General features: G+C 36.3%; 1 protein-coding gene across 3 annotated transcripts; it reads right to left on the reverse strand.

The window, feature by feature from the left end:
- Positions 1 to 1,434: 1,434 nt before the first annotated feature.
- LOC106871225 (uncharacterized) lies at positions 1,435 to 12,823 on the reverse strand. Of its 3 annotated transcripts, none has more exons than XM_089361044.1 (7): positions 12,803 to 12,823; positions 7,669 to 7,745; positions 6,267 to 6,388; positions 5,146 to 5,242; positions 4,004 to 4,151; positions 2,972 to 3,075; positions 1,435 to 2,084 (listed from the first exon to the last, which is right to left on the reverse strand). In XM_089361044.1, exons 2-7 carry the CDS (start codon positions 7,720 to 7,722, stop codon positions 1,935 to 1,937), a joined length of 675 nt encoding a protein of 224 aa, XP_089217170.1. In that variant the 5' UTR covers positions 7,723 to 7,745; positions 12,803 to 12,823; the 3' UTR covers positions 1,435 to 1,934. The 3 variants fall into 3 exon arrangements, with proteins under 3 accessions (XP_089217170.1, XP_089217169.1, XP_089217167.1); XM_089361043.1 differs by lacking the exon at positions 12,803 to 12,823 and adding an exon at positions 10,202 to 10,340; XM_089361041.1 differs by lacking the exon at positions 12,803 to 12,823 and adding an exon at positions 9,952 to 10,233.
- Between the last annotated feature and the right edge of the window lie 6,893 nt (positions 12,824 to 19,716).

Genomic DNA, 19,716 nt, shown 5'->3' on the forward strand with positions numbered 1-19,716 from the left:
CATTTGACTGCGGCCATGCTGGAGCACCGCCTTTAGTCGAGCAAATCGACCCCAGGATTTATTCTTTGTAAGCCTAGTACTTATTCTATCGATCTCTTTTGCCAAACCGCTAATGTACGGGGACGTAAACACACCAGCATCGGTTGTCAAGCGATGTTGGGAGGGACAAACACAGACAAACATATACACACACATACATACATATATATATACATATATATGACGGGCTTCTTTCAGTTTCCATCTACCAAATCCACTCACAAGGCCTTGGTCAGCCCGAGGCTATAGTAGAAGACACTTACCCAAGGTGCCACGCAGTGGGACTGAACCCGGAACCATGTGGTTGGTAAGCAAGCTACTTACCACACAGCCACTCCTATGCAAAACAACAACATGGAGGAACCGACGTAAACTTAAATGATAAACCATGATAGGTGAACCGTGATATGGCGATGGATTAATGAGTATATATATATATATATATATATATATATATATATATACTTGCAAAAAAGGACGTGTGCGTTCAATAATGTAATAATACAAAGAATATATATACATGTATACACACATATATGTACATACTTACATCTACATGTGTATATACATGCATATCAGGGTACAGGACGTTAGAACAATAAACTACAGACAACGGAACGAACATATAGGAAAACGGAAAGCCACTTGGAATATCCCTTCATCAGCTGTCTCTATTCTATTGAAGGGATATTCCAAGTGGCTTTCCGTTTTCCTATATGTTCGTTCCGTTGTCTGTAGTTTATTGTTCTAACGTCCTGTACCCTGATATGCATGTATATACACATGTAGATGTAAGTATGTACATATATGTGTGTATACATGTATATATATTCTTTGTATTATATATATATATATATATATATATAATGTTAATTCTCTAAATGAAGTATTAACAGTAACTGCACGATAAAGTGTAGTATATTGCCACTTAAGTGTGGCTGACCCCTAGGGGTGGAGTGTAGGTATAGTATATATATATATATATATATATATATATATATATATATGCAATGAGTTTCTTTCAGTTTCTGTCTATGAAATCCACCCACAAGGCTTTGGTAGGTTTGAGGCTATAGTACAGGACACTTGCCCAAGGTGCCACACAGTGGGACAGAACCCAGAACGACGTGGTTGGGAAACAAACCTCTTGCTGCTTCATTTCTGCTAACTAATTGCGGTTTTATGAATGGGTTCTAATTTAAGCCAAGGCCTGCAATTTTGTGAGAAAAAGCTGCATTGTAGAATGTTCTCATTGCCACCATTTATAAAAGTAATCCAGGTTTGGTATGCGGCGTCTGGGCTGCATGATGGATAGTTGAGTAAAGTTTTGGAGGAACGAAGGATCATGTTTTTTGCACAAGGGTGAGTATTGTTGGATGAGGCAGCAAGAAGAAGAACAATTTTAAAACTTTATTGAATTCCAAAACAAACTTAAGACTTTATCATTAAATTTTTTCAACATTATCGTCAACATAATCATGAGTAATACATTTATCATTAGCATATTCATAATTTGCATTGTCATCATCAGCATAATTATTAGTCTCATAATCATCGTTAGGAATATCCTTATTATTCATATTTATTATCAGTATAATCGTTATTAGTTGTTGTGGTTGGAGAAGTATTAAACAATTGTTTATGTTGTCTAGTTACATGGGCCATGTTTCCATGTTCAAATCCTAGTAAAGGAAGAATTGGAACATCAATTATTAATTATATTGGACCGGTTCAATTTAGTGAACTGAAAAACCTCTCTCCATGGACCTGGCAAAGTAAAATATAAAACACTGTCACAATTCTGGTTATTGTTGCTATTGTTGTAGTGACTTCTGAAAATCATTAAATGCTATCTGAAAGTTAACCAAAATGTTGAAAATCTCTCCAAGCTGAGTCTATGGACATTCTGGTGGTATTTGGTTCTTTTGCTCTGAACAATTGCGGGCAATACAATCAGCGACATGTTTCATGTCTTCATCATTTTTCACAGAAGTAAACAACAGGGATCTGTCCATTCGAGTCATTATGACATCACCTTTGAAGTCCTGTACATTAAAGAAAAAGACAAATAATAATAATAATAATCCTTTCTAATATAGCCACAAGGCCTGAAATAAATTTTTTGTGGGGGTGAGGGCGAGAGGCAAGTTGATTACATTGACCCCAGTGCGCAACTGGTACTTCTTTCATTGAACCTGAAAGGATGAAAGACAAGGTCAACCTCAGTGGTATTTGAACTCAGAAGGTAAAGAGGCAAACGAAATGCCACTAAGCCTTTTATCTAACACACTATGATTCTGCCATGCAACCACCTTAATAATGATATGGAGTGGCTGTGTGGTAAGTAGCTTGCTTACCAACCACATGGTTCCGGGTTCAGTCCCACTGCGTGGCACCTTGGGCAAGTGTCTTTTACTATAGCCTCTGGCCGACCAAAGCCTTGTGAGTGGATTTGGTAGACGGAAACTGAAAGAAGCCTGTTGTATATATGTATGTGTATATATATATATATATATATATATATATATATATATATGTATGTATGTGTGTGTATATGTTTGTGTGTCTGTGTTTGTCCCTCCCAACATCGCTTGACAACCGATGCTGGTGTGTTTACGTCCCTGTAACTTAGCAGTTCGGCAAAAAGATGCCGATAGAATAAGTACTAGGCTTACAAAGAATAAGTCCTGGGGTCGATTTTCTCGACTAAAAGGCGGTGCTCCAGCATGGCCGCAGTCAAATGACTGAAACAAGTAAAAGAGTAAAAGAGTATATACAGACAGGCACGTAGGCAAGCGGATTGATTAACTGGCAGACTGATTTGCTTGGTGACTGAATGGGTGGTTGTTTATAGATTACGACAAAATCTCAATGAAAACATCTTAGAGTGATTTAAATAACAGAACTAACTCTTAAAGTTTCATATACCTACCTCCATATCAAAATCCATTGCTTTTTCCAAATCCATTTTATTGACTACAAGTAACTCGCAGTAATCATTACCTGCTATTCGTTTCTTGATGATGTTTCTGCCACCTAGAAAACAGAAATTATCGTTATTATTAACATTATTATTGAGTGAGAGAGCAGTGCATGCCAAATATACAAAGCCCAGTCATGACTCACCAGGACTACCTGTGTGATAAGGGTACACCAGGCACATGCATCACAACCATATGTGCATGACACAATGACCTCAAATCAAGATAAACATCCCATGACCTTGCAGGTGGAGGTCCAGTTAGAATTTTCTTCATGTCAAGTAGCCTATCCTGCTCAAAAAGGGTTATTTTAGGATGATGAATGAAACATCCATGTTACCAGTGGTGAATTGTTCAAACCCTATAGAATTGCTCTCCCACTACTTCTGCTCATGATCAGAGATGCACATATCATCAGCCACCAAGGGACATACTCAACTGGTTAAGGTGAAGCAACTGACAAGCAAATCTGTGGTATTGAACAGAATATTTGCTGTAACCCATCTTTTAGACCAAGACAAAACGTGTACATGATTACACTTCCAATCAGTTAAGATCAAAAGCTTTGAGAGCCACTGTCTTGTATTGCATCAGGGCATTATTATTAATTCCCACAAATTCCAGGTCTTGTATCTATAGTAGAAAGAATTATTATTATTATTGTTATTATTATTATTATTATTATTATTATTATTATTATTATTATCATACTTTTTGGTTTTGGTGAGGTGGTATTGCTACATACTTTGATAACCTCTACCACTTTGATCTGTATTTTCATGCAGATTTATGTCATAAAATTATGGCCAGTCATACATGCTCATATCAGTAATAAGAATTATGATATCTTCATATTAATCATAATGGATACAAAGATATCTCATGTTTTCAAACATGGATTTAAGGATCAATTGTAATAAATATTTACAACATAAATAAATAATTGATAAAAACTAAAAACAAAAATTGGACGAGAATCAAACCTGCAATGTCGATGACTAAAATGGTATAATCCACCAAATCTCTGTTAAAATGTGCTGCAAGACAATCCCCAGCAGATTCTAACAGAATTATTTCAGGTTGAAAGAGTTTGGTCAAGTCTTTGATTTCTTTCAGATTTACATCAATATTCTATATATAAGAAAAAAAAAAAAAAAAAAAAACACAGAAAAAAAACATAAACAATGTGTGAGAATTTGAAAGTATGGGAATGATGATGATGATGGCGGTGGTGGTGGTGGTGGTGGGTAATGGTAGTGGTGATGATGATGATGATGATGATAACAGCAATGAGATATACAATGTAAAAATTCTTTTAACAGATATATTTTATAAAGGAATCATTTACTTAATCATTTACTAATTAATCAAATCCACCCACAGCTCGAAAAATTACTAATCTATATTGCTTTCTTTTAATCTTTTTTACTTGTTTCAGTCATTGGACTGCGGTCATGCTGGAGCACTACTTTGAAGGATTTTCGTCAAATGAATCGACACCAATGCTTATTTTTAAGCTTGGTATATATATATATATATATATATATATTATCAATTTATTTTTGCCAAGCAGCTAAGTTATAGGGGACATAAACAAACCATCACCAGTTGTCAAACAGTAGTAGGGGATAAACACACACACATATGTACATATATACATATATTATATAATACACACATACAAACACACACACATATATATAACTAATTTAGAGACGAACCACCATTCCACAACTCAGTCAATGAAGAACCTGTCCAAAATCATGTTGTGAGACATCTACCATACAAAATACTAATCGAAAATTTTAATAATATATAATATTAAACAGTAAAATTATTATAAACATATAATGTATAAGGGCAAATATTTTAAAAATCACAGCGAATACCATACAAAGAAACATTCATCATAAAAATATTAATTTAAAAATCAAATAAAATATCAATTAAACAATAAAAATTAATACAATAATATAATGTATAAAAGTACTTAAAGATGGACAAAAAGTACATAAAAGTACATAAAGATGGACAAAACGCTGCTAAGTATTTTGACGCCACCTTAATAGTAATATTAATAATAGGATAGAAAAAGAAACACAAGTAAAAAAAAACACAACATTACTTTATTCGTGACTTCCAATGGACAACTTTCTGTTATGACAGAACGAACTTTCTCTTTTGGGATAGCATTTTGTTCAATCAAGATGTCAGCATCAACACTGAAGAATAAATGTGTATATTTATATAATAATAACAATAATAATAATAATGAAATTATTGTGTATAGTGCTCAGGTGCACTGCAACTCATCAACGTATACAATACATAGAATTATGTACAAAAGTCAGGAAAGTGAACTGTGTATGAGACGTGATATATGTGTGCATGCGTATGAAGGTGGGGATACATCAGGTGTAGTGTTGGCGAATTTCAGGAAGCATGGAGGTTTTAAAGAATGCAATGTCTCAGCAACTAACAACTGATGCAGATAGTTTGTTCCATGCTTCAGCAACTCTGAGTGTGGAAAAATGTTTCCGAAAGTCATTGGAGCTGTGCTTTTTTTCTGACTTTGTAGGCATGCCCACATGTGTGTTAGACACATGGAGCTTAAAAAGGTGCTGAAGGTGGTTGTTGGTATGACGGTTAATAATTTTGTAGATGTTTACCAAGTCAGTTGCCAGGCGTCGGAGCTTCAATGTATCCCTGCCCAGGGAAGCAAGGCATTCAGAGTTTGGTAGATGCCTGATGGAAGGTATTTGCTTGGTTGCACATCTCTGAACAGTTTCCAGGAGGTCAATGTTCTGAGCAAGATAGGGGTTCCAGACTGGTGATGCTAATTCCAAGTGTGGCTGCATCATAGCCATATACAACCTTAAATAGACAGCTGGAGAGCGGCTGACAAAGGTCTTGCTGAGTGATGCCAAGATACCCTTGGCCTTCTTGATAATTTTAGAGATGTGCTTCGTCCAGCACACATCGCTACTGACTGTTCACAAGAAGACTTTTTGATATTAGTTTTGTGGAGAGAGTACAGATGACTGTATCACCCTCTACCATCCTTTTTGTTCCCAGTACCAACATAAAAGTTTCCATTGCCTTGCAAGGGGTAGTTCCACCCAGTTTGAGAAAGTCTGTATTAGAGAATGTCCATAGGCAACCTACATCTATTAAAAACACAGACTGCTTTGTTGTATTAATAATTCTAAAGTAATTGCAAAGTTATCTTTCTAAAACACTACTCACGTGCTGTAGAAATCATTGGTTACAACACAGATATTGCGATCTTTCAGAATCTTACACACAGCAAGGATAATGGAGGTTTTCCCTGAGCCAACTGGACCATGAATGCCCACTGTAAATGCTCGCTGAAATAGAACATAAGTTATTTTATACAATTTTGCTTTACTTTTTTGTTTGGGGAAAAACAATATCAATTACAGTTACTATGGGTTTCAGGCGGTGGGGTAGTGAAGAAGACCACAGATTTATAGTTGTCATTGTTTCAGGTGGTGGAATAGTGAGGAGGACCAGTCCACCTTAAGATATAGGGGCACTGGCACATCGTTTGGTAGTCCCTGGCAACTGTTTGGTAGTCCCTGGCAACTGTTTGGTAGTCCCTGGCAACTGTTTGGTAGTCCCACAGATGTAGAGAGCCACTGCTAATCTGTATTATGGTTGTATATGAATGAACCCTAAAGGATTGCTTTACCTGGGGGGCTTATAATGCTGTTATGATGGCCCTAGGAGAGACTTATAACTATATTTGCTCTCATTTCACTTAGCGCAACAGTGAGGAAAACTACCAACCAAACAATTGTGAGATCAAGCCCTGCAGTTACATTGCAGTTGTTGTTGTTGCTGAGATAATTGTTACTAAATCACAAGAATGTATAGATACAATGTTCAGTTTTGGTTTCTATATATCAAGGATATGAGAAGTGCCAATTTCACTGGATGGGCTTACAACAAAAAAAAAAAAGGAAAATTAAATAAATTCATTTATTTGGAAATTAAAGTTATTTAAATCTACTTAAAACTCCCTGATGAATTAAAGGTTGTTGACTCAGGTCACCACCACCATCAAATGTTTACTAGTATTCTGTATTTTATCTTATTTCACTAATAAATATCTTATCGGTCTGTTGCTGGTAGATTTCTTGTGATGTGTGGAATTGAATTCAGAAATGCCAAACATTGAAATACTTGTAGTAAAGATTGTCTGCCAACATAACATGGCAGTCCTGGTTTAGGACTAATGTTGCTGTAATTTAGCCCCAGGAGACACTAAGTTATGGGGACATAAACACACCAGCACCAGTTGTCAAACAGTAGTGGGGGGCAAACACAAACACAAAGATACACACACATATAAACAGACATATATATATGATGAGCTTCTATCAGTTTCCATCTACCAAATCCACTCTCAAGGTTTTGGTCGACCTCGGACTATAGTAGAAGACACTTGCCCAAGGTGCCTTGCAGTGGGACTGAACCTGGAACCATGTGGGTGGGAAGCAAGCTTCTTACCACACAGCCACACCTTCTCTTCCAGAGGAAAGTGTGTGAAGAGTGATAAATAGAAATAGAGAAATAGTAATATAAAAGATATCAAGAACATTTTGAATTGTGTTAGGATCCTTACTTCATTCCAGTTGGTTCGGTAGAAATTCTGGCCTGGAATTCTTCTGCATGCCATTATTATATGAATGAATAACAGGTCTAAAAAAAGAGACATAAAATGTCATATGAGAGAGAGAGAGAGAGAGAGAGAGAGAGAGAGAGAGAGAGAGAGAGAGAGAGAGAGCAAGAGAGAGATAATGTCAACCCTTTTGCAACCATATTTGTTGAAATACACTATTTTTTATTTCAATTAACTTTGAAAATATTGAAGAATTTAGTAAAATAGCTTTGCCATTAATAAGCTGGTGTTTGGAACATAAATTAACAGGAAATTTTGATGGACAGTTTTAATTTAGATTATTTTAATACCGGAAATTTGTGTCATAAAACTAAGGGTGATCTATAGCGGATATCGCAGCTTGGTATCACAAGGATTAAACACTAAACTGGCTGCATCTCAAGAGTTTCGTTTTACAATGAAAAAGTTTCAAGTTTCATCTCTTGACATGACACATTGGGCACAAACTTAGGTTAAGGCAAGCCTGGAGTGAAATTAAATTACATGGTCATCATCATCATCATTTTTTCATGATTGTCTTCCATACTGGCATGGGTTGGATGGTTTAACAAGATTCAATGAGCCAGAGACTGTTAACCTCCAATGTCTATTTTTTAGGCACAGTTTCTGCACAGGGATCCCCTTCCTAGTGCCATTGAACTTTTACATTTTTTTCTAAGAAAACATACATTTTTTTTGTTCTCTTAGCATTATAAAACTAGAACCTTTTGGTAGCTTTCTTGATGCCAACCTGCTTCAGAACACACTTGGTTCTATGATACAAATTTCATATGAAAAACTTCCATTAAAATTCCTTTCTAATTTACACTTCAACCTTCAGCTTAAAAACGACAATTCTATTTTACTAAATTCTTCAATATTTTTAGAATTGATTGAAACAAAGGCAGGGTATTTCGACAGGAATATGGCACAAAAATAAAAAGTCTAATATATTATTGTATTTGCATATTCGTTCCGCTTATTCACGGTACCCAAGTCTATTTTTGTATTTTTCCGGATTTTAACCTTCATTAGCAATCTCGCAGTTATAAGTTACGTATGACCAAAGATCGTCATTCGTAATTTCTGTTGTTGAAAACATCGGAATCCGAAGAATTCCGCCCACCCTTACCGCCCTTTTTTGTGAGCGAGTGGAGGTGCCTTATTCGATACTTCCACCTGGAAATTGTTGAATAACGTCAATATTTTCATTTTATGGTTACAAACCGTAAAATTATCATGGAATGATTATAATTTATCGCTATAGTTAAAACTCCGAATGATGTATTACTAAAATACGAAGACAGAAGAATGTAACCGAAAATTGAATTTTTGAATTGCAAACAATGTGTAATAGATTTCCAAAAAAATCATATAAATATGCTATTTTGATTATTACTAAATCAGCTTGGCGTGACATTTCTGTTTTTTAAACTCTCCTTCAATTTTTTTTAATCATGTTTATGTTGATGCATCACTGGAATCAAAAAGTACCGAAAACTGTGGCAGTTGCTGGGTAGACGCACCAATAATACGCACACTTTATATTTTATCGCGTCATCTCCCGTACGATTATTACCAAATTGCTTCGCCCTTCATGCGAAAGATGGCCTAATATTGAATACAAAAAAACCTGCGAATATCAATTTAATATTAAATAGTCACTTCGAGCTAAGGCGTGAGCCTCTATTTGTCGGTTAATTAGTTAGAAATCATCCTCAAACTACTACGCTATGCTACTTGATACTTTCTGAGATGCACTTTCTAACAAAAAAAAAAAGAAAAGATACACTTTCTAACAAAAAAAGAAACACTTTCTAACAAAACAAACAAACAAAACAAAAAAATAAAAATTATTGTAGTAAAGGCAGGATGTTTTAATTGCTTATAATAATAGGACAGTTCGATCGGGATGGAGTTAGGACTAAATAACTGTAAATTGTTAGGATAAGGCCGTGTATGTTACGTACAACTACTAAAGACAAAAAAAAAAAAAAAAAGTTAATCATTCGAATTAATGATTATCGAATTTGACAGTTTTTATATTTATATTTTAATTACTCTGAAAAAATATTAATAAATACGAAATTCCTTTGGTGAGTGTGCGCTGGCCAATAATTAAGAGACCGACGCGAAACAGGAATCAGAAAACAACGTAAGCGATGCATTAAATACAATTCTCAAATAAATTCCAACAATTGGTTTGAGATACTTCGTTAATGACATATCTATAACCATAAAACCTACCTTTAAAATTAGAAACACAACTTAACGTTATATTTGTCTAACTATAGCAGCCCGGAACAGCGATAAGTTTGCGATAATAATTTCAAAAAAAAAAAGAGTCTTTCTGGACTTTGATCAAACAATTCGAATAATAAATTATAATGAAAATTAAAAAAGATCGGATGAAGAAAATTTGTTGGTATTTTTCTGATAGAAAATATTAGCATAGATTTGGTTTTAGTCAACGAAATATATTTCAAGGGATCAGTACCAGTCTATTTAAACAATTATTAAGCCCTTGTCACTGGTTGATCGGCGTGTGTGGGTGTATATTTTATAGCATTTTTCCCGTCCTTTTTTTTTTGTTAATTCTTTTCATACATGAATTGACCTCGTTTGCGATTATACATACATACATACATACATACATACATATATATATATATACATACATACATACACACACACACACACATACACACACACACACACACATACACACACACACACACACACACACACACACACACACACACACACACACACACATATATATATATATATATATATATATATATATATATATATATACATTTGGCAGGAATGGCAACAAAAGAAAGAATGAGACCTCGATATTATGCTAATAGAGGAATTTATCTGTAAAAATATGTGACACTTATTCAGTAGCCACTCGGAGTTTTATCATGGCTACTGAATAAGTGTCACATATTTTTACAGATATATATATATATATATATCAGTGGCGTGCGGTGACTTCCGGGGTTGGGCATGCAATGAATTTCTCCCCCCCCCCCCCACGGCAGTTTTTCAGTAAATAAATTTTCGTATTCCTACGATTTACATATGGGAGATTCTGAATATGCAGTCACCCCCGTATGATCTAGAATAAGCAGGGAATAAAAAATGGCTCTGTAGAGATGAGCCTGAAATAAGTGTATTGTTTGTATTTTTCTCTCTCTTCGAAACGTCAGTACTTTCCCATCCTCACTCTCCCTTAAAAAGTCTAAAAATCATAAGTGAAATGTAATAAAGATGAAATTGGATTCTGTTAATATTTTTGCATATTCGGAATCTCTGTTAAAGGTAGGAATCAGAAAATTTTTTTTCACAAAATTCGTTTTTCAAAGGGGTGCGATTCTGCATTAGCCCCTATACCTATTGGTTGAGCTGAATCAAATTGAAATGATTTAATTAAGAGAACACATTTAGTTACATTATATGGCCATGCTTTAAGATCGTTACGCCCTGGAAGACTAGTCAGATGTTTTATCATGCTACTTGTCAATTCCAGGAAAATTATCGATACTCAAGCAGACTGTTCTGAGACTTACTGAACTCCGTATATTAACTACATCTCACGCACACACATTGAAAATACACTCATATACATGAATACACACACAATGAAAGACAGTGAAAATTTAACATTATAAAAAGCCCCCCAAAACTGTTGTGGCAGAAGTCAACATCTCTGAGATTGAAACATGACATTTACGGCCGTAAATAGACTACACCCAGCAGCACAGAAAGGAAAACCTATGTAGGTTAGGCGTGACGAAGAAGTCGAACCATTTCTCCTGCGAAACAATACTGATGTAAGATGGTCGAACCTTACATTATAACAAACACTAACCAAAACCTGTAATATATGCCCTTTAATATATTAATTTTTTTTTAAGGTTCTAAAATGTTATTTACCTCATTTATAAATTAATTCAATTCTTCGATCTTCCTGGGCAAATATATCTATCACATTTTCATAGAAATCTTCTCTTTTCATCAATTGTTGTAGTAAATCTTTTTCAATTGACATTAGTGCTAACCCAGACAGTCTTCTTTCTCCTGTCGCATTTCTTTGGTATGTTTTGATTCTACTTAATGCAGAAAAGGATCGCTGTGCAGAAGCAGTGGTAGACGGAATTGTCAAATTCAACTTGCACAGATTGAAGAGTTCTGGCATAGCTTCAACAAGGTCACTGCTGTAAATGTAATTCATTAAATGACTTAACTTCGCTTTTTAAAATCTTTCATTGAATACGTCACATTGAGCTCACTTTGTAATCGAATTACATCAAAAAATCTGCCATAAGTGATTTTTAAAGAATTTAAAGAGTCCACAGGAAATTGTTTGCAATATTCATCAACTTTGTTGAAATTCAAAAGTTCCATGAATTTAAACTCTTCTAAGGATGAATATCGTGCTTTTATTTGGTCAACTACTGTACTGATAATTTTGTTATAAAGCATTTTATAATGTCGTTGGGGCTCAATAGATATATTTTTGGATCTCTGAATTTCGATTCCTGCATCGACTCCATAATTTTCCCCTAATATATCATAAAAGATTGAAAAATTATCAAGTTTGTTTTCGAGTACAGTTCTAGTTTTATCTATTTGCTCTTTACAATACACTATGTCATGACTTTTACTCTGGATATTAAATAAGACGTCAGTAAAAGAAAAAATGTCACTGAATACTTCTAACAAAAATAAGAAATCACTGGTTTGACAGACCAGTGAAGATAGAAGCTGTATCTAGATGACTTTCCATTTTTTTGTCATATTTACTGATTAAATATACGAATTCTTTGGTCACCCACCGTTTATAATTAATTGTTTTCCATCGAAGTCTCTTTTCGAAAAACTATTTCTCAAAATATCGTTTATAACACACATTTCACTCATTTGGAAAAAAAGTAACACACGTGTAAGCGTATATTGTAAGTAAATTTAAAAAAAAAAACAAAAAAACGGAAAAATGACGTTAGTCAAATTAAATATTTTTGTTTTCAGAACACTCCAAAAATATAATAGTGCAAACAGATGTTTTGGATAAAAGATTCAAACTTACCGCCAGGCTGTTCCAAGAAGTATGGCTAATTATAGCAGTTCTTGAGAACTGCTCTAGTTCCGGTCAGAACCAGCTAACAAAGAGATAGAGAGGTGGGAGTCATGCTATTATCAGAAAGCATTACTTCCTATGATAAATTTGTGGAATCACTGACAGAGAGAGGAAGGGGTACAAAATATATATGCTATGGTCTTAGCATATCTTTTGACAGGTCACTAAGAGAGAGAGAGAGTGTGTGTGTGAGAGAGAGAGAGAGAGAGAGAGAGAGAGAGAGAGAGGGGGAAGGAAGGAAGGACAAACTAACATAGATAGGGAGTTAGGAATGTTTATATGCTGGATTCTCATTGCATACCCTTCTCAAAGCTTTTACTAGTCACTGAGAGAGGGGAAGGGGAGATCGGTCCTAGCATATCTTTTGACAGGTCACTAAGAGAGAGAGAGAGAGAGAGAGAGAGAGAGAGAGAGGGGGGAGAAGGAAGGAAGGACAAACTAACATAGATAGGGAGTTAGAGAGTGTCTATATGCTGGATTCTCAAAGCTTTTACTAGTCACTGAGAGAGGGGAAGGGGAGACAGAATCTTTTGACAGGTCACTAAGAGAGAGAGAGAGAGAGTGTGTGTGAGAGAGAGAGAGAGAGAGAGAGGGGGAAGGAAGGAAGGACAAACTAACATAGAATGTTTATATGCTGGATTCTCATTGCATACCCTTCTCAAAGCTTTTACTAGTCACTGAGAGAGGGGAAGGGGAGATCGGTCCTAGCATATCTTTTGACAGGTCACTAAGAGAGAGAGAGAGAGAGAGAGAGAGAGGGGGGGAGAAGGAAGGAAGGACAAACTAACATAGATAGGGAGTTAGGGAGTGTCTATATGCTGGATTCTCAAAGCTTTTACTAGTCACTGAGAGAGGGGAAGGGGAGACAGAATATTTCGAAAACTGGACGGATTATTTTTTGCAAGAAAGTAACTATTTTATCTAATTTTCCGATTATATAACAGAGCATGCGGCGCATAGCTTGCATGTCTGAGCCTGCACGCCGCTGATATATATATATATATATATATATATATATATATATATATATATATATATATATATATATATATATATATATATATACTGGATTGGCCAAAAGTCACCCGACAGTAAATCAACATTCCATAAATATTATTTGTAATTCTCTATTGGACTCGAATGGAAAAATGGTGTCACTCAAGAAGGACTTCAGCTTGAACAATTTTCATGATGTTTCATATTTAGATGCTTTTATTAAATTCATTCAGTTGTTAAATATAGATAAATCTTGGAATTAAATGGTTTTCATTTACTGTCAGGTGACTTTTGGCCAACCCTATATTTATGATAATAAATACCAAAACGAATTTCTGTGTGTCAGTGTGTCACACTTTGACTACATCTCTCATTATTCCGTGATATTTCTTCTATTCCTCTTGCTGGGGCGAGCGTAATAGTAGACATAGAGACGGTGTGGGCGGTAGTAGATTGACAGTTCAGACGGTAATAGGGTGATAGTATGTAGTTGCGATATGAGCTGTAGTTGTGATAGAGGCGGTGGCGGCGGTGATGATGAGGATTATGATGATGATGGTGGTAGTGGTGGTGGTGGTAGCTGAGGCGATCAAGCATGACGGTGATTGTAAGGGATGTGAAAGACAGTAGTGATGGTGGTGGAGGGGAAGGCGACAAAGTCCAAGGAACTGATGGTGGCAGCGTCAAAAGTCTGAATGGTATGTGTATGACAGTTGTGGTGGCGATGGTGGTTGTACTGGTGATGGTGATGGTTGAAAACAATCAACAGAATGAGAGAGAGTGAGAGAGAGAGAGAGAGAGAAAGAAAATGATACGACAGAAAAAAATGTATTGACCCCCCCGAATGGGAAGACAAAAAATGTTTATCATGAAGCTTTGCAATAAGTTCCAAGTCAGACATATTATATCATTGTTTTGACGGAAATTGTTCATTGCTTGAAAAATATCGGTCAAGTTTTATGAAATTTAATATGTATATCAGCGATCAGGTTCTTATACATGAAAGGACGTACACAAAATGAGACTTATGATGAGATGAAAGAAGTTTATGGTGACGATGTACCATCATACGACGTAGTCAAGCACTGTCATCGCCAGTTGAAATGTGGTTAGACATCGGTGGAAACTTCTCCTATTCCTGGACGACCACATTTCACCATTGATGACGACACCATCCATAAAGTGGGAGCCGCCATTTTGGAAGATCGTCGCATAGTTATTGGGCAACTAGCCCAAGAAGTGAAGATAAGCGTAGGGTCCGTAGAAAAAAATCATTCACAACCATTTGCACACGCAGAAGTTGTCTGCACAATGGATTCCCCGGATGCTCACACCTTTTCAGAAGCAGGAACGAGTTAATTGCTCCTAGGGTCTTTTGGCAATATGCCCCCCCCCCCAAATGCTTTTTCGGCAGGCTTATCACACAAGATGAAACATGGGTCCATCATTCTCATTCTGAGACTAAAGTCCAGTCGAAGCAATGGAAGCATGATAACTCACCACCTCCAAAGGAGGCTCGTGTCCAACCCTCAGCAGTCAAGGTAATACACAGTCTTTTGGGACCATTACGGAGTAGTGATGATGGATTTTCTGGTAAAGGGTACCATGGGGTTCTGCTGGGCATAAATTATATTTTTTTCATGTCCGTTATATGATTTAGCCCTCGAAATTACATCACAGTTTATGTTATATGTTTTTTTTTCTTTTCTTTTTTGTTTAAATTCACAAATGAATCAGTAGATAAAGATATTGTGGTGTTTTACTGTCTTATCTTGTTTCTGAATATATTAGTGTGTTATCTATAGTGGAGTTTGGATAGATTTGATGTAAGTCTTATGGATATGTTTGATGTGGTATTAATTTTTAATGTGCATTGAGAAATCATGTCCTTATGAAGACACGTTTCAATGGATAAATAGTTGCAGCTGCTATATATTAGACAGACAATGAGAGTCTTACCACACTCAATATTATGCTTCTCTACTGCAGAAATTGGGGGATGCCATCAAAGCAGAGAGGCGTGGCATGCTGACCAAAGGAGTCCGCCTCCTTCAAGGCAACGCCCCAGTTCACAATGTGCATGTTGCACAGATGAAAGCACACTCCTGCGGCTATGAAATCCTTCCTCATCTCACTTACTCTCCTGACGTCCCACCATCTGACTTCTATTTCTTTCCAACCATGAGGACTTTTTTGAAGGGGAAGCACTTTTCGGATGAGGATGAACTTATTTCCGAGGTCAGACGCAACCTACCGACTTCTACAAACGAGGTCTTCACAGCTGCATAAAGCGATGGGTGAAGTTTGTCACCATTGGTGGTGGCTCTGAAGAGAAGGACTCATAATTATGCCAAGTTTCGTTTATCCCAGTCCTTGGGAAGTGGCTCAGAGGAAATCTTTAATGAACTTTCCTCGTACGTGACGCTAGAATAAGTCAAACTGGCTGCCATAGTTACGTATTGACGTGCGTGTGTAAGCACATTACTCTGTAAGCGAGCGACACTGCTTTAAGTGTTAGCGAAAGAGATAGAGTAATGCGTATGTTAACTGTGTATGAGTGGCAATGCCTGCTACACACACACACATATATATGGATATGGTGTTCGTAGCCTAGTTGATACGGTGTTCGATTTCTGGACCGTCGTGTCCTTGAAGAAAGCATTTCATTTTACAGCATTTGAGTTCACTAAGCTGAAAATGAAAACTAGCTTAATGTAGGTGTATCCCTTTCTCCCTCCAACTGTGGCTCCTTCGGTAGTTCAGTGGATTAAATGTAGTAGGGTGTGTAAATCTAAATCTACAAATCCTCTTTAGGGCATGAACGGGTCAAATAAGATGTATGTGTGTACAAAATTCTTCGCAAGGTACATAAAACAATAAAGCATAATTACATTTATTCGAATGAATTTTATTGAGAATAGTGAAAAGGAAATTTTGTGCTTTATTCCAATTAGATTTTTGCCAGAAGTTTAGTAATAGGTAGAAGTGTAAGAAAGTACAATATGGTATATGGCAGATTTCAAAATATTTGAAAGTTTTATAAAGAGACTGTCTGTTTATGAATATCTGTTTATGAGAGTTTTTCTTTAACAAATATAATCTCATGGGGTTCTGCTGGGCATAAATTATATTTTTTTTATGTCCGTTATATGATTTAGCCCTCGAAATTACATCACAGTTTATGTTATATGTTTTTTTTTCTTTTCTTTTTTGTTTAAATTCACAAATGAATCAGTAGATAAAGATATTGTGGTGTTTTACTGTCTTATCTTGTTTCTGAATATATTAGTGTGTTATCTATAGTGGAGTTTGGATAGATTTGATGTAAGTCTTATGGATATGTTTGATGTGGTATTAATTTTTAATGTGCATTGAGAAATCATGTCCTTATGAAGACACGTTTCAATGGATAAATAGTTGCAGCTGCTATATATTAGACAGACAATGAGAGTCTTACCACACTCAATATTATGCTTCTCTACTGCAGAAATTGGGGGATGCCATCAAAGCAGAGAGGCGTGGCATGCTGATCAAAGGAGTCCGCCTCCTTCAAGGCAACGCCCCAGTTCACAATGTGCATGTTGCACAGATGAAAGCACACTCCTGCGGCTATGAAATCCTTCCTCATCTCACTTACTCTCCTGACGTCCCACCATCTGACTTCTATTTCTTTCCAACCATGAGGACTTTTTTGAAGGGGAAGCACTTTTCGGATGAGGATGAACTTATTTCCGAGGTCAGACGCAACCTACCGACTTCTACAAACGAGGTCTTCACAGCTGCATAAAGCGATGGGTGAAGTTTGTCACCATTGGTGGTGGCTCTGAAGAGAAGGACTCATAATTATGCCAAGTTTCGTTTATCCCAGTCCTTGGGAAGTGGCTCAGAGGAAATCTTTAATGAACTTTCCTCGTACGTGACGCTAGAATAAGTCAAACTGGCTGCCATAGTTACGTATTGACGTGCGTGTGTAAGCACATTACTCTGTAAGCGAGCGACACTGCTTTAAGTGTTAGCGAAAGAGATAGAGTAATGCGTATGTTAACTGTGTATGAGTGGCAATGCCTGCTACACACACACACATATATATGGATATGGTGTTCGTAGCCTAGTTGATACGGTGTTCGATTTCTGGACCGTCGTGTCCTTGAAGAAAGCATTTCATTTTACAGCATTTGAGTTCACTAAGCTGAAAATGAAAACTAGCTTAATGTAGGTGTATCCCTTTCTCCCTCCAACTGTGGCTCCTTCGGTAGTTCAGTGGATTAAATGTAGTAGGGTGTGTAAATCTAAATCTACAAATCCTCTTTAGGGCATGAACGGGTCAAATAAGATGTATGTGTGTACAAAATTCTTCGCAAGGTACATAAAACAATAAAGCATAATTACATTTATTCGAATGAATTTTATTGAGAATAGTGAAAAGGAAATTTTGTGCTTTATTCCAATTAGATTTTTGCCAGAAGTTTAGTAATAGGTAGAAGTGTAAGAAAGTACAATATGGTATATGGCAGATTTCAAAATATTTGAAAGTTTTATAAAGAGACTGTCTGTTTATGAATATCTGTTTATGAGAGTTTTTCTTTAACAAATATAATCTCATGGGGTTCTGCTGGGCATAAATTATATTTTTTTTATGTCCGTTATATGATTTAGCCCTCGAAATTACATCACAGTTTATGTTATATGTTTTTTTTTCTTTTCTTTTTTGTTTAAATTCACAAATGAATCAGTAGATAAAGATATTGTGGTGTTTTACTGTCTTATCTTGTTTCTGAATATATTAGTGTGTTATCTATAGTGGAGTTTGGATAGATTTGATGTAAGTCTTATGGATATGTTTGATGTGGTATTAATTTTTAATGTGCATTGAGAAATCATGTCCTTATGAAGACACGTTTCAATGGATAAATAGTTGCAGCTGCTATATATTAGACAGACAATGAGAGTCTTACCACACTCAATATTATGCTTCTCTACTGCAGAAATTGGGGGATGCCATCAAAGCAGAGAGGCGTGGCATGCTGATCAAAGGAGTCCGCCTCCTTCAAGGCAACGCCCCAGTTCACAATGTGCATGTTGCACAGATGAAAGCACACTCCTGCGGCTATGAAATCCTTCCTCATCTCACTTACTCTCCTGACGTCCCACCATCTGACTTCTATTTCTTTCCAACCATGAGGACTTTTTTGAAGGGGAAGCACTTTTCGGATGAGGATGAACTTATTTCCGAGGTCAGACGCAACCTACCGACTTCTACAAACGAGGTCTTCACAGCTGCATAAAGCGATGGGTGAAGTTTGTCACCATTGGTGGTGGCTCTGAAGAGAAGGACTCATAATTATGCCAAGTTTCGTTTATCCCAGTCCTTGGGAAGTGGCTCAGAGGAAATCTTTAATGAACTTTCCTCGTACGTGACGCTAGAATAAGTCAAACTGGCTGCCATAGTTACGTATTGACGTGCGTGTGTAAGCGAGCGACACTGCTTTAAGTGTTAGCGAAAGAGATAGAGTAATGCGTATGTTAACTGTGTATGAGTGGCAATGCCTGCTACACACACACACATATATATGGATATGGTGTTCGTAGCCTAGTTGATACGGTGTTCGATTTCTGGACCGTCGTATCCTTGAAGAAAGCATTTCATTTTACAGCATTTGAGTTCACTAAGCTGAAAATGAAAACTAGCTTAATGTAGGTGTATCCCTTTCTCCCTCCAACTGTGGCTCCTTCGGTAGTTCAGTGGATTAAATGTAGTAGGGTGTGTAAATCTAAATCTACAAATCCTCTTTAGGGTATGAACGGGTCAAATAAGATGTATGTGTGTACAAAATTCTTCGCAAGGTACATAAAACAATAAAGCATAA

Source organism: Octopus bimaculoides, chromosome 12, assembly GCF_046866305.1.
Source record: "Octopus bimaculoides isolate indiv1 chromosome 12, ASM4686630v1, whole genome shotgun sequence".
Lineage (NCBI taxonomy): Eukaryota > Metazoa > Mollusca > Cephalopoda > Octopoda > Octopodidae > Octopus > Octopus bimaculoides.